Source organism: Rana temporaria, chromosome 1 (assembly GCF_905171775.1).
Source record: "Rana temporaria chromosome 1, aRanTem1.1, whole genome shotgun sequence".
In the NCBI taxonomy this organism is placed as follows: Eukaryota; Metazoa; Chordata; class Amphibia; order Anura; family Ranidae; genus Rana; species Rana temporaria.
The window spans coordinates 110,138,558-110,161,178 of NC_053489.1; the positions used below are offsets into that span (position 1 = coordinate 110,138,558).

Consider the following 22,621-nt stretch of genomic DNA (forward strand, 5'->3'; position numbering starts at 1 on the left):
AGGCGCTGCTGGGAAGATTTGTGTGCCGCCTATCACAGAACACTCTGAAGTGAAGGCGCGGCTTTGAAATCATTCACGCTCGCGCTCGCCGTATGGAGACTGTCACCGCTGGAAAAAAAAAAGTGAGTGTTATTGCACTGGGAGGGCAACAAGTTCAGGCATGTAATGGCACAGTGGCAATGTGGGGGCATGTAATGGCACAGTGGCAATGTGGGGGCATGTAATGGCACAGTGGCAATGTGGGGGCATGTAATGGCACAGTGGCAATGTGGGGGCATGTAATGGCACAGTGGCAATGTGGGGGCATGTAATGGCACAGTGGCACAATCTGGGCATGTAATGTAATGGCACAGTCTGGGCATGTAATGTAATGGCACAGTGAGGAATGTAATGGCACAGTGAGGAATGTAATGACCCAGTGAGATTTGAAAAAGCCTGTTTCTGTCAGCTGTTCTGGCTCCCCCTCAGCTTCCAGAAAGACTAGAAGGAAGGGGGTAGTCTTATACAGTGAGTATATCCCAAAATCAAAATTTTTCCTGGAAAATTAGGGGGTCGTCTTATACGCCGGGTCGTCTTATACGCCTGAAAATACGGTACCTTTTGAATGCATGCAGCTGTGTTCAAATGGAAAATGTAACCCTTGATAAGAATTTCTGTATTTGTCCTGCTTTGCCTCTAGTTCAAGCACACTTTAAAATACATGCTGCGTCCAAAGAATTACAACACAATGCAAACACAATCTCTGAACTGACACATACAGTATACTGCTTAATTAAAAGAGAAGTATGACCAAAAAAACTTCTCTTATGAGTCACAGGAGTGCATTTATCAGCTGACATAGCAGAGCTGTTGGCTTTGGTAGGATTCTGACATCAATCTGTGCCTGCCCCCTCTTCAATCTGGCGCTCCAGTGAGCGCTAGAGTTGCAGAGCAGAGAGCAGTGACTGACAGTCATTGCTCTTCGCTCTAAACAGAGCAAGAAGTGAGTGATCATCGGTCATGTGATCTTTTTTTTTTTTTCTTTTTCCACTTCAGACTTAGCCAATAAAGGACTTCCCTGTTAGAGGGACGGGGAGACTTACTCACGGTACGACCGCCCATATCGTCTCATTTATGGCTGCGCATCATATGTGGTTATTTCTTCGTAACGATTTTTTTTTTTTTTTTTATATGTTATTATATTTTTCCTCTTTCTGATATATTTATATTCTTTTCTAGTGCAAATACAACATTTACTTTTATTTTATTCTTTTTTACTTTTTTCCCCTCCCCCTTCTCTTCCCCCTCCCTCCCTCCCTCCTACCCAGATCTGTGTGCCTTATTGTTGTTTTCGTATTTAATCTCTCACCTATCAATATCTGTCATACCTTGTGCAAATTTTTCGGATGATTTAAAGACTTTCCATTTCTCCCACACCTCTCTGGTTCTGTCCTCTCCTCCTATCTCCCCTTCGGGCGAGGTACTCCATTTCTGCTGTATAATCAACCCTCTCTATCCACTCTTTTATTGATGGCCTTTTTGGGTGAAGCCAATTTTTTGGGATTAAACCCTTAGCTGTATTTAGTAATACCGGGACTAAAGTTATTCCATACTGTTTTTTAGCTTTATTTGTTCCATGAAATAAACAAGTCGTAGGATTACATAAGATCTTCTCCCCTGTGATTTCTTCAATATATTCTAAAATTTCTTCCCAATATTCTTTTATTCTCGGGCAGTCCCACCAGATATGCATTGTTGTTCCCTTTTGCTTACAATTCCTCCAGCAGAGATCAGAGTTGTTTGGATGTATTTTACACATTCTTACTGGGGTCAAGTGCCAACGAACCATATACTTGTAATTAGCTTCAATGGTGGTTATGTCAGAAGCATAGTTATACACTGCTCCTATCATTTGTGAGTTGTCGATCTTTTTACCCATGTCATTTCCCCATTTTTCTACGAATGGCAATGTCTCCTGGGTCTCCAAATCTGTTAGTATTCCATATACCAATGATATACCATGTGATGTGATCTCTGACTTGGGACAGCTGCAGCATCTCACCAGTGCTGCAGCATTGATTGGACATTTTTTTTATATACCCCAAACTTCTCCTTTAAAGTCAAAGGGAAAACATCTACCAACATGAGCTCTTACAGGGCAAGCCTCTTCAATAAGCAGTGAGCCAGTCACACCAGCAGAAAATAACACTATTGGGGGAGTTTGATACACATACATTGTATAGAACACCTCCAGTGTTCCATATTGTAGGAAAACCAAATTTGAAATGCATTTAATACAGTTCCCCACAAACATTTACTTTACAAACTGAGGTCTGTCGACATGGACCATAGTGTATGTACCTGGATTGAAAACTGGCTACAGGAGCGGGTACAAACGGTGGTGATAAATAGGGAGTACTTAGAATGATCTGGTGTGGTAAGTAGGGTCCCCCAGGGATCTGTCCTGGGACAAATTCTGTTTAATTTATTCATAAAAGATATAGCAGATGGGATAAAAAGCTCAATCTCAGTATTTGCGGATAATACAAAGCTAAGTAGCGCAATAACTTCAGCGCAGGATGTGGAAACCTTACAAGAAGACCTAAATAAAATAATGGGGTTGGCAACTACATGGCAAATGAGGTTTAATGTTGAAAAACGTAAGGTAATGAATACATTTGGGTGCTAAAATAGTAACGCAAGCTACTGACTAGGGGAAGAACCTCTGGGGGAATCAAGGTTGCAAAAGGACCTTAGTAGATGACAGGCTCAGCAATGGCATGCAATGCCAAGCTGGTGCAAGCAAAGCCAACAGAATATTAGCATGCATTAAAAAGTGGATTCATTCCAGAGATAAAATGATAATTCGCCCATTCTACAAGACTCTTTACTTCTTGAGAATTCCTCTCTGACAAGTACTTTGTTCACTTTCTCATTCCACATCCTTGCAGATTGCCTAAGGCCTCGTACACAAGTCCGAGGAACTCGGCGGGCGAAACACATCGTTTTCCTCGTCGAATTCTTGTTAGGCTTGTCGAGGAACTCGACGAGCCAATTTTCTCCATTCGCGTCGAGGAAAAAGAGAACATGCTCTCTTTTTGGCTCGTCGAGTTCCTCGACAGTTTCCTCGCTGAAAAATGTACACACGACCGATTTCCTTGGCAGAAAAAATCTCGCACCAAGTTTCTTGATGGATTCTGCCGAGGAAACCGGTAGATGCTCTTCTGAAGTTTACACATGTGGTTGTCTCATTGCGCAAACCCTGGTGGTTGCTAAATCTAGAGATCTTCCTTAATGTCTCCATATAGGAAAGCAGTCTAGGTGTTTCACTTGCATGCCCTTCCTAGCAACAATGCTAAGAAGCTCTGTGATGGTGGTGTGTTTTACGATGGGAGTGAATGTTTCATTGTAATCTTCACTGAACCCTTGGCAACATAGTCTTGCTTTGTATTTGTGGATATTCCCTTCTGCGTCTGACTTTACTTTGAAAGTCCACTTACTTCCTATAGTTTTGCAGTTAGGTGGGAGCTCTGTGAGTGTTCAGGTTTTATTTTCTTGAAGTGAGTTTAATTCTTCTTCTGCTGCTTTTCTCTATTTATTGGCTTCTCATTTTGGCAGTTTTTCTTTGTCTTCCCAGGATGTTGGTTCAAGTGTGCTGTGTGTTTTGACAGTGTATGATAGCTTGTAGGGTGGTATCCCCCTTATAGTCTGAGTAGATCTTGTGACTTCAGGCAGTTCAGCAGGATCTGGTGGGGAACTTGATTTAGGCATTGTGAGTTCCACCTCTTGTTCTGGTTCTTCTCCAATGCCTGGGTGCCTGGGCCCATAACCTATTAGCTGAGTATTGAAATCATGCTTTGAAAGCTTCTTGGATACAGCAAATGGCTTTACTTTTATGGAGAAATATATTATATGCCTTTTTTTCGTCATGGAGACGCAAATGAGTGCATTGAGCGTAGATAGACAATACATCCTGTTATATCATAGAATATAAGAACTATACACTATAATGCCACAGCACCATCTACTGCATAGATACAGTAGGTATAATGCAAACAGTATTGTTGGTTTTAAATAACTTTCTGTTGCTTTTCCGACATTCCTTGTATCCTGTTATACCATCTCTGCTCCCCTTGCTCCCAGCCCTGGACATGCCCTGTTATGTCATCTTCTTGCCATTTGTATATAGTATATTATAGTTCGGTTTTTTATTTGGTTTTGCGTCACGATCACGTTTATTTCTCACTTTTGCTTTTCTTATTGTTTTTTGTTGATGTTGGATTGGTGTTCTGTACATTGATAAACTTTATTTTAATCTTACTCTGTCGGGTGGAGCCCAGAACCATAGTCAGGTCTCCACTAAAAGCCCAGCACAAATGTCCAATGAGTATGCTGGTTGTCTAAAAAACCATGTCCCAGGATTGGAGACTTCATCAAACCCAAGTCTCTAGAATCCTGGGTGATACAATACCCTTTTAACTCTGCGTCAGGGCACAGAACTGTGAGTGAGTGAAAAATTTATATAGCGCTACACATGCGAACTGAATCGCCTCTGGGCGCTTGTTTGAGCACTTCTCCCTTGAGCTCAGAAGAGGTGGGTTTTGATCTTTCTCCTAAAGGCCAAGTGGTTCTCCTCCAAATGAATGGAGGTTGGCAAAGTGTTCCAAAGTCGAGGGCCTTGGACAGCAAATCTTCTTTCTCCTTTGGACTTGTATCTGGTTTTGGGGATTTGGAGTAAATTTTGGTTGGAGGATCGCAGAGCGCGATTGGGGTTGTAGGCTTTTATTTTGTCGCATAGGTATTGGGGGGCATTTCCCCAAATACATTTATGCGTTAGACAGAGTGCTTTGAAAGTGATTCTGTCTTTCACTGGTAGCCAGTGAAGGCTTCTCAGTGAAGGGGAGATTGATTCCCATGTTTTTTTCCCAGTCACCAGATGCGCGGCCGTGTTCTGAAAGACATGCAGGCGCGTGATTTGGTACTTTGGGAGTCCGAGATAGAGGGCATTTGCATAGTCCAGCCTGGAGTTAACAATTGTTCCCACCACGACTGCTATGTCTTCTTTAGGAATAAATGGGATTAGTCTGCGTAATAAGCGTAGCAGATGATGTGATCCGCTGACTACTGACCCTATTTGTGCATCCATTGTCATGTGGGTGTCAAAGAAGACCCCGAGACTTTTGACTTTGGTGCTAGGGGTGATGATTTTTCCTAGAATGGGCTGAGGTGTCCAGGTTGTTGCCAGTTGATTCTTCCAAATGGGCGTGAAACAGGAGAAGTTCTGTTTTTGAGCCGTTGAGTTTAAGATAACTCTTTGTCATCCAGTTCTCTATCAAAGAGAGACATTTCTCTAGATTGAGATGGTGATCCTTTTTGTTGCAGATACGAAAATACAATTGTGTGTCATCCGCATAGGAATGGTAGAGCAGCTTTTGGCTGCTGATAATTTCAAAAAGAGGGCGAAGATAGATATTAAACAGCACCGGCGACAGAGGTGATCCTTGAGGGACTCCGCATGACACCGTGCGTTTTTCAGAAGTGAATGGTCCCAGTTTCACTACTTGTGATCGGTTTTCCAAAAAGGAGGAGAACCAGGGTAAGTCACATTCCGCGATCTTGGCTACTTCAGCTAGCCGAAATAAGCAATAGTTTGTGGTCACATCCCATTTGATTGTCATGATATTTAGCATACATCATTGGACAACTAAGAGAAGAACAATCATGATGTTTAGAATACCTCCTTGGCTGCAATGGGATAAACCTAAAATCTGGACACACTAAAAGTCCTAAGGAGGCTTTGTAAAGTTACATTAAGAAAATCTAATTGGGCAAGGCCATTTTCAATAAAAAAAAACTGCAGGTATGACATTTTATACTGAATATACAGTAGTTACATTTCTCCATTGTAACTATGTATATACCATATAGTTGGATCCTCTAGAAACTGAAAATTATTGTAGTAGGACTGCTAATAATCTCCACTAGTTTCCGAATCCCAGGATCCCATGCTGAGGAGATACCCTGCTGCATTCTGAAGACAAGATGTTGAACACTTGGCACAGGCGCCATTCAGAGATTGAGCATTGAGAAAATCCAAAGCATTCTGTGACTGGACAAGGTGGAGAGGCAGGATGGTGCTGTTACACTCTCCACCTTGTCTTGCCTTGGACTCATTGACTAAATGCAATGCATTCTGTGAATGGCACTAGTGCAGAATTCTTGCTGAAGTAGTGAAGTCTACTACAGTGATTTTCAGCTTTAGAGGGATTAAATATACAGTCAGGTCCATAAATATTGGGACATCGATACAATTCTAATCTTTTGGCTCTATACACCACCACAATGGATTTGAAATGAAAAACAAGATGTGCTTTAACTACAGACTTTCAGCTTTAATTTGAGGGTATTTACATCCAAATCAGGTGAACGGTGTAGGAATTACAACAGTTTGTATATGTGCCTCTCACTATTTAAGGGACCAAAAGTAATGGGACAATTGGCTGCTCAGCTGTTCCATGGCCAGGAGCAGATAAAGGTATGGCATAGCATACTAGCTCATTATGTGGCACTTACCTGAAATTGAAGCCCCCGAAGTGCTGCTCGTTCCCCTCTGCCGCCATGTCCCCTCAGGCCCCGTACACACGGCCGAGGAACTCGACGTGCCAAACACATCGAGTTCCTCGGCCAGTTCAGCCCTGAAGCCGCCGAGGAGCTCGGCGGGCCGAGAGCTCCCATAGAACAACGAGGAAATAGAGAACATGTTCTCTATTTCCTCGCCGAGGTCCTCGTCGGCTTCCTCGGCGAAATTGTACACACGGCCAGGTTTCTCGGCAGAATTCAGCCAGATACTCGGTCGGAAGCTGAATTCTGCCGAGGAAACTGGTCGTGTGTACGGGGCCTCAGAGCTTTTTCCTGGTATTGCCGCTCCCGCGCACGATGTCACGATCCCGCGGCATATTCCTTGCATTATCCCATTCATTATGCGGGGATGCTCAGTGCGCCTGCGCAGTTGTCTACGTCCGTGCATGCACCGTAGACATGATGCAGTGTTTTCTGCAAATATCTCCTTAACCGTGTAGGTTAAGGAGATATTTCTTGCACCTACAGGTACGCTTTAATCTAGGCTTACCTTTAGGTGCAAGTTGTCAAAGTGGGTTTACAACCACTTTAACTAACTACATTTTCTGAAAGTTGAAATTAAACAAATGAAATGTGTTACTACATGCAATGCTGTAAATACCTGAATTTGACTTGGAATTCTTTGTACAGCAGCACTTAGACAAGAAGAGGGATGGGACAACACACAGGGCCAATCAGGTGTTTTTCATTCACATGGAAATACAAATCCTTTGGATGGTAAACAGTTCCCACATATACATATGTATTTTAATGGTGTATTTAGATCAGGGGTCTCAAACTCAAATCACCTGAGGGCCACAAGACAAGTTTCCATATCCCATGGGGGGCCACATGCAAACTTTCAAACTTCAAAAACAGTACTGGTGTCGGCGAACGCATTATTAACCCTGACCACTACACTGCACACTGACCACTACACTACACACTGACCACTCACCATCAGGGTACAGCACATCAGGGCACAGGGCACAGCACACATGAGTGCACAGCGCACATCAGGGTACAAAGCCCAGCACATCAGGGTACAAAGCCCAGCACATCAGGGTGCAGGGCACATCAGAGCACAGCACATAGGGGTACAGCACAACAGGCCACATCAGGGTGCACGGCACATCAGGGCAGGGCATATCAGGACAGGGCACATGGCACAGTGCAGGACAGGGCACATGGCACAGTGCAGGACATGGCACATCAGGGCACAGCACATCAGGACAGGGCACATGGCACATCAGGGTACAGGGCACATGAAACAGCACATCAGGGTACAAAGCCCAGCACATCAGGGTACATGGGGCACATCAGGGTACATGGGGCACATGGCACATCAGGGTACATGGGCCACATCAGGGTACATGGGGCACAATCAGAGCACATCAGGGCACATGGGGCATATCAGGGCACATACAAGCACACCAGGGCACATGAGAGCATATCAGGGCACAATCAGGGAACATGGGGCACACCAGGGAACATGGGGCACATGAGAGCACATCAGGGCACAGCACATCAGGACAGGGCACATGGCACATCAGGGTACAGGACATGGCACATCAGGGCACAGCACATCAGGACAGGGCACATGGCACATCAGGGTACAGGGCACATGAAACAGCACATCAGGGTACAAAGCCCAGCACATCAGAGTATCCCATGTACCCTGATTTGCTGGGCTTTGTACCCTCATGTGCTGTTTCATGTGCCCTGTACCCTGATGTGCCATGTGCCCTGATGTGCTGGGCTTTGTACCCTGATGTGCTGTTTCATGTGCCCTGTACCCTGATGTGCCGTGTGCCCTGTCCTGATGTGCTGTGCCCTGATGTGCCATGTCCTGTACCCTGATGTGCCATTTTCCCTGTCCTGATGTGCTGTGCCCCATGTGCCCTGATGTGCTCTCATGTGCCCCATGTTCCCTGGTGTGCCCCATGTTCCCTGATTGTACCCTGATGTGCTCTCATGTGCCCCATGGCACATCAGGGTACATGGGCCACATCAGGGCACAATCAGAGCACATCAGGGCACATGGGGCACATACGAGCACACCAGGGCACAATCAGGGCACATGGGGCACAGAATGGCACAATCAGGGAACATGGGGCACATGAGAGCACATCAAGGCACATGGGGCACAGCACATCAGGACAGGGCACATGGCACATCAGGGTACAGGGTACCCTGATGTACAGAGCCCAGCACATCAGGGTACATGAGGCACATGAGGGCACATAAGGGTACATGGGGCACATCAGGGCACATGGGGCACATCAGGGCACAATCAGGGCACATGAGAGCACACCAGGGCACATGAGGGCACAATCAGGGCACATGGGAGCACATCAGGGCACATCAGGGGACAATCAGGGCACATGAAAGCACATCAGGGCACATGAGAGCACATTAGGGCACAATCAGGGCACATGAGAGCACACCAGGGCACATGAGAGCACACCAGGGCACAGGTCAGCATTAACTTGTTGTTTTCTTCAAAGGCAGAGTAGCGCAGGAAGCGTCTGTCATAAGTTCACTTGTCTCTTATGTCACACTGCTACTCCCCGGCAGCCCCCCCCCCTCTTCTCGTCCATCTCAGATGATGTCACAAGCAAATGGGGATGGACGAGAAGAGAGGAGGGGCCGCTGGGGAGTAGCAGTGTGACATGAGAGACAAGTGAACTTATGACAGACGCTTCCTGCGCTACTCTTCATGCACCTCGATCTACACTTCCGCGGCACCCGCCCTGCCTGCGGGCCATTTAAAAGCGCAAATGGCCCGCAGGCCAGTACTTTGAGACCCCTGATTTAGATGTTTGATGTGTTGCTTAACTGCAGCAGAAAAACATGTAGGCTACCAGGTTGGCTGTGCTATGTGGCAGGGCTGTGTAAATTTCCAAACTGGATGAAAACAAATACAATTTTTTTTGCAGGTAAACTGTTTTTATTTATGTGACTTAATGTATGTCGATGTGTGCCTGGAGTTTAGCTTTAAATAAGTTGTGGCTAATTTTCAAATTGATTAAAGGGGTTGTAAAGGAATTTTTCTTTGATTTTGCTTTAATTTGTCCTTATTTCTTCTGAGAAATCCTCACTTCCTGTTCTTCTGTCTGTAACTCCACACCGTAATGCAAGGCTTTCTCCCTGGTCTGGAGAAAGCCTCTTGAGGGGGGAGGGGGCGAGCAGGCAAGTCAGGACACTCTCTACTTTGCAGATAGAGAAAGGAGCTGTGTGTTAGTGGGTGTCCTGACACTCCTGCTCACCCCTCCCCCCTCAAGAGGCTTTCTCCACACCAGGAAGAAAGCCTTGCTTTACGGTATTGAGTTACAGACAGAAGAACAGAAAGTGAGGATTTCTCAGAAGAAATAAGGACATTTAAAAGCAAAATCGAAGGATGAGGTAAGTGAAGGAGGACTGCACTAAGGTAAAGGAAGCTATTTAGGGGAAAAAATTTTTTCCTTTACAACCCCTTTAAGCTCTTTTTTAAGGTATCCCTTGTTGTCTTTTTTTTTAGGGTATCCTGACATCCACAACACGGAACAAGATTTACAGTTCCACCATACAGGGCTGCAAAAGGTGGGCTAGTGTACTATATTCATAGATAGATAGACTAATTTACAACAAGCATATCCCTTTTACATGTTTGGAGTGACATCTTTTTTTTTGGGGGGGGGGGGGAGTGTAATTGGTGATGTGGGAATCTGCCCATATGTTTGACACCTTGCTGGTAATAAATATTATTTTTTAATACAGGAATTATATTACAACATAATAACAAAGGAGACAATGACCAAGGGAGTGAACCATGAAAATAACGTGCATGCCAGGAACACTGTCAATGTCACCATAGACGGCACAACTTGTGTGCTTTTTGGATTTAAGAGAATAATAATTAGATTCAAGAAACAGACTCAACTGGATCTGACAAATACGAACTTAAGCTTGTATGATTCTGTGGACATGGAGGACTCGAGCTGTAATGAAGAAAATACCACGTAAGCAAGTAGGAATTGTCCTTGAATTGAATAACGTATTTAAATTGTACTTATTGTTTCTTGTGGAAAAAAAAAATTGTACTTATTGTACTCAAATTACTAGTAAAAAAAAAAATAATAAAAAAAAATAATAATAATTCTGTCCCCTATTTTGTAGGCACTATAACTTTTGCACAAACCAGTCGCTTATTGCGTTTTTTTTTATAAAAATACACTGAGAAAAAAAAACGTTTTTTTTTTTTTTAAAATTGGGATATTTATTATAGCAAAAAGTAAAAAATATTGTGTGTTTTTTTTCAAAATTGTCGCTCTTTTTTTGTTTATAGCGCAAAAAATAAAAACCGCAGAGGTGATCAAATACCACCAAAAGAAAGCTCTATTTGTGGGAAAAAAAGGACGTCAATTTTGTTTGGGAGCCACGTCGCACGACCGCGCAAATGTCAGTTAAAGCGACGCACTTGCCGGAAGCTGAAATTTCCACTGGGCACGAAGGGGGTTTATGTGCCCAGTAAGCAAGTGGTTAAACATGGTGAATGTTACCAGTAGTCATGGTAAATTTCAGTTAATCCATCATAGTAAATGCACTTGTATTCAACAGAGGTCTATAACCATGTTCCTGAAACTTAAAGTGGAAGTAAACCCTCCTATCTTTTTCAGCCAAGGAAGCAGCCATCTTGGCCTTTGTTCAATCTTCAGCTGCCATGAAGCTGCACATGTGATCAGTTATGACACCAACCATTGGATGGTTTGACAGTTTGGTTGAGAGCACAACCAATGTGCAGTTAGCATTCCCGGCATGCCGGGAATTTTAACAGTTTTTTTAAGTGTTACATCGATGGGCTTACTTCCGCTTTAAGCCTCGTACACACGATCAGATATCGGGATATGCAATTAGCGGACCTCCAGATGTTGCAGAACTACAAATCCCATGAGGCATAGCAAGACTCTGACAGCCACAAGCATAACACTCAGAGGCAGAAGCATGATGGGACTTGTAGTTTTGCAACAGCTGGAGGTCCGCTAATTGCATATCCCTGTATTAAATCTAATCCAATGGATTTTTTTGTCGGCTATCCGATGAAGCTGACTTTCATCAGTCTTGCCTACACACCATCAGTCAAAAATCTGACCGTGCCAAAACGCGGTGATGTAAAACACTGTGACGTGCTGAGAAAAATGAAGTTCAATGCTTCCGAGCATGCGTCGACTTGATTCTGAGCATGCGTGGATTTTTGACCGATGGACTTCCAAACAGAGGATCGTTTTTTTTTTTGTTTATTTAAAGGAAAAATGTAAAACGTGTTCTATTTTTTTTCACCGATGGAAAACAAACAGATGGGGCCCACACACGATCGATTTGTCCGATGAAAACAGTCCGGTCTGTTTTCATCGGACAAACCGATCGTGTGTACAGGGCTTTAGTTAAAACTTTGTGATTGGAATTAGAACAATCATGTTGGCACAAAGTGTTCCCAGCCACAAAGGGTATAGTTTTATTCATATGTTTATGATATTATTGGTTATATGGTATGTAAATATAAATTGATGTATCATAGAGCAATAATAATACAGGTTCACTATGACAATTTTTATAATACATATTATATGATATTGCAAATTGCAACAATGGGGCAGATAATAGAGTATACTGTGTGTGATATTCACTTAACAACATTTTATATGACCTTTTTAGTACTTTTGTAAATGCCACCTTCAGATTCTATTGTTGAAAGGTATTGAAAACCTTAGCACATAAACGGTTAATAAAGTACCGGTACTTAAAGTGGTTGTTTACCCACACTAACAACATTTTAGCATTAAATTAGTCATAGTAGCGCGAGCTACAGTATGCATGTATTGATTTTTTTAGCCCGGTACTCACTGTGCAATCGTACACTTGTATTCAAAATTATTCAACCCCCACTGAAATTGATTGTTTTGCCCAGTTTGACATTGATTTTGATCATTCAGTCATCCTGCTTACAATTAAATCAATGAGGCACGTGTAGGTCAGACAAATATAACATAACATTTATAATGAAATAACCACAAATGTCTTTTCTGTGCTCACATCATTATCAGTTTTATTCAACCCCCAATTGACATTCAATCTTAGTACTTAGTACAACATCCTTTTACAGTTATAACAGCTTTTAAACTTGAAGCATAGCTTGACACAAGTGTCTTGCAGCGATCTACGGGTATCTTCGCCCATTCCTCATGGGCAAAAGCCTCCAGTTCAGTCACATTCTTAGGCTTGCACACTGCAACTGCTTTCTTTAAGTCCCACCAGAGGTTCTCAATCGGATTTAAGTCTGGTGACTGCGATGGCCACTCCAAAATGTTCCAGCCTTTAATCTGCAACCATGCTCTAGTGGACTTGGAGGTATGCTTGGGATCATTGTCCTGTTGAAAGGCCCAACGTCTCCCAAGCCTCAGGTTTGTGACGGACTGCATCACATTGTTATCCACTATCTCCTGGTACTGAAGAGAATTCATGGTACCTTGCACATGCTGAAGCTTCCCTGTACCTGCAGAAGCAAAACAGCCCCAAAGCATGATTGACCCCCCACCATGCTTCACAGTAGGCAAGGTGTTCTTTTCATCATAGGCCTTGTTCTTCCTCCTCCAAACATAGCGTTGATCCATGGGCCCAAACACTTCTAATTTTTTTTCATCAGTCCACAGAACAAAATCCCAAAACTTCTGTGGTTTGTCCACATGATTTATGCATACTGCAGTCGACTCTTCTTATTCTTTGGAGACAGCAAGGGGGTGCGCCTGGGAGTTCTGGCATGGAGGCCTTCATTACGCAGTGTGCGCCGTATTGTCTGAGCAGAAACTTCAGTACCCACATCTGACAAATCTTTTCTCAGTTCCTCAGCAGTCACAAGGGGACTTTTCTCCACTCTACACTTCAGGTAGCGCACAGCAGTCGAAGTCAGCATCTTCTTTCTGCCACGACCAGGTAGCGTTTCAACAATGCCCTTTGCCTTGAATTTGCGAATGATGCTTCCTATGGTGTCTCTTGGTATGTTTAACATCTTTGCAATCTTCTTATAGCCATTGCCCTTCCTGTGAAGAGTAATCACCTCTTCTCTTGTCTTCCCGGACCATTCTCTTGACTTCACCATGTTTGTAACCACACCAGTAAATGTCTAGAAGGAGCTGAGTATCACAGTCATTTTAAAGCTGCCTGATTGGTGCTTATTAGGCTTTATTGCTGCTCCCTGACATCCACAGGTGTTTTCAATACCTGATTGAAAACACTTCAATGAACCTCTGTTCTTCAGAGTGGTAGTCTTTAAGGGGTTGAATAATTGTGTAAATGAAGAATTCACAAAAGAAACATTTACTACTGTATTACAAAACCAATTGATGTCATTTTAGTTGCATATGGTTATTTAAGAAGTCCTTGTAGGATTTCATTCTGAATACAATTACAAATGTACACTAAATTCCCTAAAACCCTTTACAGCATTGGGGGGTTGAATAATTTTGAACACAACTGTATATAGAAGATTCCGACTCCCCGCGGGGAATGGGCGTTCCTATCAAGAGGGAGGATGATTGACGGCCGGCTATGGCACGTCACGCTCCCCGAAGATAGCCGGAACAGGTCTCGGCTCTTCACGGCGCTATACGGTGCCTGCGCACAGACTATGCGCAGGCGCCGTGAAGCGCCAAGTCCTGTTTCGGCTATTTCCGGAGAAGCGTGACGTAGCCGGCCGTCAATCATCCTCCCTCTTGATAGGAACGCCCATTCCCCGCGGGGAGTCGGAATCTTCTATATAGGATTGCACAGTGAGTACGGGGCTAAAAAAATCAATACAGGCATACTGTAGCTCGCGCTACTATGCCTAATTTAATGCTATACAAAAAAAAAAATTTTTTATTAGGGTGAACCACCGCTTTAACTCATACAGATATATACAATGAGGGAAATCTGGGGAAGCTGTGCATGGCAACCAATTGGCTCCTATCTTTAGTTTGTTCAGTTTAGTTCTAAAAATGAAAGATAGAAGCTGATTGGTTGCCGCAGCAGCATGGCAGCAATTTCTCTTTGGGATTCTGACAGCTGCTCCATATTTGAAAAATTCCCCAATGTATTCTGCTTTCGCATGAATTGTGTTTTATAGCAAACTCTCTGACCATAGAAGCTGATTGACAACAGGGTACCAGCTGTGTCATGCCTAAGGAGTGTTTTGCAGAATATATTTTCTTCCTGTGTCATGTGATTACATCTAATTTGAGCTTCTGCAGTGATCCTTACTCCTAGGCTTCAGCATTTTAATGATTTGGAAGCAAAGCAGCCAGATCATGTGACATGATTTTAGAAAACAATTTTATGATTCTTTAAAAAAAAAAAAAAAAAATGTAATTACGGGTTTCATATTGCATGTACAAGAGTGTTTCCCCCAGAGTTATGTCCAAAAGCCAAGGCTTTTATTGTAGTGCCCTAACTTTCACTTTCACCTGGTTTAGGGGACACAACCTGCCCGCTGAGCTCCTTTAATTTTCATATTGATAATTGCCATTTCTATCTATTTCAGATGAAATATTAATTTAGTATGTTGGATAACTTCAACACAGTTAAAATATGTCCTGGATAGCATTGGCAGTCGATTTTATCTTTTGCCTTGAACGGCCCATTAAATAATTAACCTTCTAAAATCTAATGCTGGCTACACAGATAACAATTTTCAGGTAATTTCAAACAGATTTTAAAGGGTTGTTTTTTATTTTCTAAATAGCTAGTGCATTGTTGGTTCACTTACCTTTTTCTTCGATTTCTTTGTCTGAATTTCTCACTTCCTGTTTCTCCTCAGTAAGCTTGCCCCCATCATCCGAGCGGTGGTTAGTCAGCCAGAACAGCTTACTGAGGAGGAACAGGAAGCAAGAAATTCAGATAAAGAAAACAAAGAAAAAAAACATTTAGAAGGGAAATCGAAGGAAAAGGTAAGTGACTCAACAATGCACTAGCTTAACCTCCCTGGCGGTATGATTCTGTCTGGAATTACGTACCAAAAGCGGTACAATTATTTTGCAAGGAAATTTGGCGTTTTATACTGTAGGCCTGCAATTCTTAGGAATAACTCATTTAAATCTGACCAAACAAGAGTCTAGTAGGCATCCCGGGTATGATTTTTTTTTTAAAAACAAAATTATAAATTATAATATAATAAATAATTATAAATAATTATAACAAGTAATAATATAATTATAATAAAAAATATTCAATAATGTAATCAACTCAAAATCACTGAAATTTGCTCAGTTGCAGAATTGTCGCTGTCATTACTTTTATTTTTTTATGACGAATTTCCCCACAAATCGCTATCGCACAATTCTGCAAGTGACTATATTTTAATATCGCTGTTTTCTAGCGGCTCTAAAACCATTTTTGACATAAAAAGACACTTTTGGTTGCTATGGACAATCTTCAGTTTGCAGGCAGAAAGAACATATTTTATTATATAAAAGAACATGTATTGGCGCCGTTCTCCGCCCCCCTGCGTCGTAACGTCGCAGGGAACGGAGATCGGCGGCACACTGGGACACTGTGAATCGAGCGAGCACCCGCTCGCTCACACAGCGGGGATGCATCGCAGAATCCAGGGACAAGGTAAGTAATTCCCTGTCTGTGGATGCTGCGAAAGGTAAGCCGCGCCGCTGCACGCTCTGCACATCTACCTCGAGCGTGACTCGGGGATACCGATCCCAACATGGAAAAACCACCCCGAGTCACGCTCGGGGGTACCGCTAAGGGGGTTAAAGGAACCTATTTAGAAAATAAAAGACAAACCATTACAACCCCTTTATTTGCTATGGCGAGTGATTGAAAGAATATAAGCAGCTTACCATTCATTCTATAATATGAATTTGTGATATGCTATAATGTTATAAAAACTCTGCTATTTAGAGTGAGTCTCTAATTGGCTTTTTGCTGCACTTCAATGTGTTCTAGCATACTTTTTTGTGTGTTTTTAACATAGCAACATAAAAGTCAAAAGTGCATTAAATGCATAAAAACACGCCAAGTCAAGCTAAAATAAATGTCAGTACAGCAAACTTCGATAAAATGTGCATTAGGGAAAAGAACTATAATGCAGTGGTTTTATGACCCTGTAGTGTGTCCGGCCTCACTGTGGCATGTAATGTAAAAAGGACATCTTTTTCCAATGCACGGCTGTAAATGCTTTGTTTTTACTTGGGATATGATGTCAACCACAAAAAATGATAATGATTTTCATTACTTATCAGCAAGAAATACACAATGTAATTTTATTGTTAAACACAGTTGTTTGGGCCAACACGTTGGGTATGTTTATGAAGGAGATTCCATTATAATAATGTACCATGGACTACATGAACAACAGCTGTTCTCTGACTTGCTATCTTAACAAAGTTACAGGCTTGTCTTTCAGGGCTTTGCGAAAGTAAAAAAATAAAATTGACGGTTGCCATGACTAAGCTATGTATTAAAATTCATGTTTTTTCTATTTCTAGACTTTCATTGACATTTCATAAGGCTGCACATATGAGAGGACTTACTTTAAGGTAGGTTTTCCAACACAATTTTAAATAGGAAAAGTATAGAACAAAAGTATTATTACTAATATGTATGGTAATGTTAATGTTGGTATAATACTGTAGATATTGAATCAATCATTGTTTTATGAAAAAAAACATACATACACTGCTAATTTTGCTAACAATAATAATTATGATGATTTCCAATTTCTGATACTTTTGTTGTAATTTATTAGATATTTTAATGTAAAATCCATGTGTAAAAAATACCTTATGGGGCGACATAAATAGTTTTGCACAGTTTTTGAAGGAACTTGGCAGGTAGGTTGTTCCAACCATCTTGAAGAACTAACCACAGATCATCTGTGTATTTAGGCTGCCTCAAATCATTCTCTCTTCCTTTAATCCCAGACAGACTCTATAATGTTGAGATCAGGTCTCTGTGGGGGCCAAATCATCACTTCCAGGACTTGTTCTTCTTTACACTGAAGATAGTTCTTAACCACTTAAGGACCGGACCAATATGCAGCTAAATGACCCAAGGGGTTTTTACAATTCGGCACTGCGTCGCTTTAACAGACAATTGCGCGGTCGTGCAACGTGGCTCCCAAACAAAATTGGCGTCCTTTTTTCCCCACAAATAGAGCTTTCTTTTGGTGGTATTTGATCACCTCTGCGTTTTTTATTTTTTGCGCTATAAACAAAAATAGAGCGACAATTTTGAAAAAAATGCAATATTTTTTACTTTTTGCTATAATAAATATCCCCCAAAAACATATCTAAAAAAAAATGTTTTCCTCAGTTTAGGCTGATACGTATTCGTCTACCTATTTTTGGTAAAAAAAATCGCAATAAGCGTTTATTGATTGGTTTGCGCAAAATTTATAGCGTTTACAAAATAGGGGATAGTTTTATTGCATTTTTATGATTTTTTTTTTTTTTACTACTAATGGCGGGGATCAGCGATTTTTTTCGTGACTGTGACATTATGGCGGACACTTCGGACAATTTTGACACATTTTTGGGACCACTGTAATTTTCACAGCAAAAAATGCATTTAAATTGCATTCTTTATTGTGAAAATGACAGTTGAAGTTTGGGAGTTAACCACAAGGGGGCGCTGAACGTGCTAGGCTTCACCTAGTGTGTGTTTACAACAGTAGGGGGGTGTGGCTGTAGGACTCACGTCATCGATTGTGTCTCCCCTATAAAGGGGATAACATGATCGATGCGCCGCCACAGTGAAGCACGGGGAAGCCGTGTTTACATACGGCTCTCCCCGTTCTTCAGCTCCGGAGAGCGATCGCGACGGAGCGGCTATAATTGAATAGCCGCGCCGTCGTCCCGGATCGCTCCCCGAGGGGATCCGACCGCCGCATGTAGCGGGGGGGGGGGGGTCCCGATCGGACCCCCGACCCACGTCTAGGCAGGCACGTACAGGTACGTTGATGTGCCTGTCCGTGCCATTCTGACAACGTATATCTACATGCGGCGGTCGGGAAGTGGTTAATGACAATGACTGTATGTTTGGGGTCGTTGTCCTACTGCAGAATACATTTGGGGCCAGTCACAATCCTCCCTGATGGTAAGGCATGATAGATAAGTATCTGCCTGTATATTTCAGCATTGAGGACACCATTGATCCTGACCAAATCTCCATTTGCAGAAATGTAGCCCCAAACTTGCAAGGAACCTCCACCATGCTTCACTGTTGCCAGCAGACATTCATTATTGTACCGCTCTCTAGCCTTTCGGCAAACAAACTACCTCCTGCTACAACCAAATATTTCAAATTTTGATTCATCAGTCCAGAGCACCTGCTACCATTTTCTGCTCCCCATTTCCTATGTTTTCGTGCATAGTTGAGTCGCTTAGCCTTATTCCCATGTCCTGTGCATGAAAACATAAGAACTGGGGTGAAGAAAAATGTAGGCAACAGTGAAGCATGGTGGAGGTTCTTTGCAGACAGGTCCACTGCTTTGACAAATTCTGCTAGTCCCCTTGGTTTAGTGCAGGAACAGCATCAGACATCATCAGGCCGAATCTATGATAATGATACCATGACCATCCCTTATGCAGATTAACCACTTCCCGACGGCCGTTCGACTATATACGGCCGCAGGGTGGTTCTACTTCTCTGGGGCGCCGTCTTTTTACGGCCGGCCCTTTCCTCGTTCCCCGCGCGCGCTCCAGAGCGCGCAGCGGGGAACTTCTGTGCTGGCCGTGTCCCTTGGACACAGCCAATCACAGATCGCCGTGAACGGCCAATCAGAGAGGCCGTTTGGTAGGCGATCTGTGCGGCCAATGAGAGATGATCTCATATGTAAACATATGAGATCATTTCTCATTGCCGGCTCTCACAATGACAGCGTGCTGTCAGGGAGAGAGGAGACCGATCTGTGTCTCTTGTACATAGGGACACAGATCGGTCACCTCCCCCAGTCACCCCCTTCCCCCACAGTTAGAACACTATATAGGGAATACATTTAACCCCTTCCTCACCCCCTAGTGTTAACCCCTTCAATGCCAGTCACATTTATACAGTAATTAGTGCATATTTATAGTACTGATTGCAGTGTAATTGTGAATGGTGCCAAAAATGTGTCAAAAGTGTCCGATGTGTCCACCATAATGTCGCAGTCCCAATAAAAATCGCAGCTCGCCGCCATTACTAGTAAAAAAAAAATAATAAAAAATAATAATTCTGTCCCCTATTTTGTAGGCGCTATAACTTTTGCGCAAACCAGTCGCTTATTGCGATTTATTTTTATTTATTTTTTTACCAAAAAATATGTAGAAGAATACGTATCGGCCTAAACTGAGAAAAAAAAAAGTTTTTTAAAAAAAATTGGGCTATTTATTATAGCAACAAGTAAAAAATATTGTATTTTTTTTCAAAATTTTCGTTCTTTTTTGTTTATAGCGCAAAAAATAAAAACCGCAGAGGTGATCAAATACCACCAAAAGAAAGCTCTACTTGTGGGGAAAAAAGGACGTCAATTTTGTTTGGGAGCCACGTCGCACAACCGCGCAATTGTCAGTTAAAGCGACGCAGTGCCGGAAGCTGAAATTTCACCTGGGCAGGAGGGGGGTATATGTGCCCAGTAAGCAAGTGGTTAAGAGCTTTTTTCACTTATTCCTAGATATTGGGAAGCATTTTCAATTCAGCATGCTACTAAAGTAGCAGCTCAGCCCCGTGGGAATGGGAAAGGTTGTAAACCCTTGCTCCAATGGTAGCAAGTAACTGAGTACAAATTCTGCCTCAGCAACTGAAGAAACAGAAATTTAACAGAAGCTTGAGGATTTGTCTTTGATCTATAAACTAGCAAAATATATATATTTTTTTTTACTAGAGAAGAATTTTAGGCAATATTCATCATATGTTCTTGACATTTTCCTATAAGTGATTTCAGTTGTAGCACAGCAAGCTTTAATGAGCAGCTAACTGCCAGATTTGTTTTGCATGGTTCTGAGGCTGCAATATTGTTATTGGACTTGACAATACCGTTTCTGCCAATCTTATAACAACTCAATATTTAATTACTTTGATATAAATTTAAATTAGTATTTCTTGGGCTTTATTGCTGGAAAAGCTTGCTATGACATTTTACTGCCAACTAATGTTAACTGCCCCAATTTTGTTTTATATTGTGACTCTTTTCCCACGTGTAAAGCTGTCTTCCTTCATTTTTATTTAACAATTTCTTAAATTTCACGATAAGCCCATCTTAGGAGACAACATTTTGCTTCATTGCAGACCTTTCTGTTTTCATAAGTAGATCTCAAGGTATAATGTTAAAATCCCAAGGTATAAAGTTAAAGTGGTATTAAACCCCCCAAAAAAATGATATATTTGATGTCTTGTTTTGATTAGTTGTGTCCCACAAATCAGTTTAAAAAAAAAAAAATTATATATATGATATAATCTAAAATACCAATCATTAGATGTGGTGGCTGCATTCATTTTCTTTTTTATGCTGTTTTCACCTGGTGAATTGGCCAGTAGCACACCCCCTGTAATATAGTGCCCCCACTCTGCATAAGAGGCACAGCAAACAGCAGCATTGTCAGTCTAGAGGGGTGGGAAGTGTTAGATGGACAAGCAGACTAAAGCCCTGTACACATGGGCCGAATGCTGGGCCACTTTGACCGGTTCAATAAAAACCGTCTGACATTCGGCTCCTGTGTAAGGCAGCCGGTCCATCGGAAGATGACCAGCTTCTCTTGGATGAGCATGCTGGAAAACCAGCAGCCGTCCGGCTCCTAATCAATGCTCTCAGCCAATGACTAAGAGCGCTGACCAGGGTGTTCTGGCGGGGCAGAACACAACAGCTCAGCAGGGGAGATCACTGTACTAATGTCGGATTGTTAGTACAGTGGCTCTGACCGGAACTGACAGTTTTTCTTTGTTCAACACACAAAAACTCATAAGGGTTTATTTACTAAAGGCAAATCCACTTTAAACTACAAGTGCAATCAAAGTCACTGTAGATCTGAGGGGAAGATCTGAAATGAGGGGAATCTCTGTTGATTTTATCGTCCAATCATGTGCAAGCTAAAATGCTGATTTATATTTTCCTTGCGTGTCCCCATCAGATCTACAGCAACTGCACTTCCAAGTGCACTTGTAGTGCAAAGTGGATTTTCCTTTAGTAAATAACCCCCATAGTGTGTACCAGCCTTTAGATGCACTAATAAACTGAAGCCCAACTCCAGCTAACAGTTTATAAGCAGTTACAGAAAAAATATATATTTTGAGATAAAGGTTTTACATAAATAAATTATAGCAAGGTATCACTTTCTATATAGTTAAAAGACTAACGTTTGCAGATATAGAAGGAACTCGGCTCCCTCCTGTGGCCAATTATTGGATAGCCACCTTCTATTTGGTTTTACATGGGTGCAGCAAGGAATGTTGGGAAACAAAGTACAGGGAGATAAAGACTCCATTGCCCTGGTTAATGGAAAGACTACAATACCCAGAGAGCAACTGTGCAATCCCACAATGCTTTGCACCCCGCATGGCCTGCTGGGGGAAGGAATTTAAGGAAGAGGACGTCTTTGGCGCACTCTATCTGGACCACCTCTTCAACCAAGGAGGACGCCTGTATGAGGCGCCTCTCCGGAAGCCTAGGCCTGAGTCTCGAGGCCTATCCACGCCTGTGCAGACCGCCCATTGAGATACAGAGAAGATCCCTGACGGAGTGACTGGACAGTGTGCCAGCGCAACGGTGACCTGTGTGAGGACCGCAGACTTCAGTGCCAGAAGGACTGTGGATCGGAGTTTGCAGCAGGAGCAATCCGGAAAGACAAGGCCTAGTCTGGCTGGGTGAGATGGGCACCTGCCCAAGCATACTGACTGTATTGCAGGAGGGTGGATCGTTTAGACTTGCCATTGTGATTTGGGTACCCGGGCAACGTTCATCAATAAATTCCGTTCCCTTTCTTGAATTACAAATCAACCATTGTGCACCACTGCATGCAACTAA

The 22,621-nt window shown here is 42.5% G+C and overlaps 1 protein-coding gene across 2 annotated transcripts in view; it reads left to right on the forward strand.

The window, feature by feature from the left end:
• Positions 1-22,621, forward strand: part of ATP6AP1L (ATPase H+ transporting accessory protein 1 like) — an 87,434-nt gene that overhangs the window by 41,713 nt on the left and 23,100 nt on the right. For both annotated transcript variants that reach the window (XM_040341662.1, XM_040341665.1), the window contains exons 3-5: positions 10,118-10,179; positions 10,357-10,598; positions 17,109-17,159. In XM_040341662.1, the coding sequence (XP_040197596.1) occupies positions 10,118-10,179; positions 10,357-10,598; positions 17,109-17,159 (355 nt within the window). The remainder of the gene's footprint in view (positions 1-10,117; positions 10,180-10,356; positions 10,599-17,108; positions 17,160-22,621) is intronic.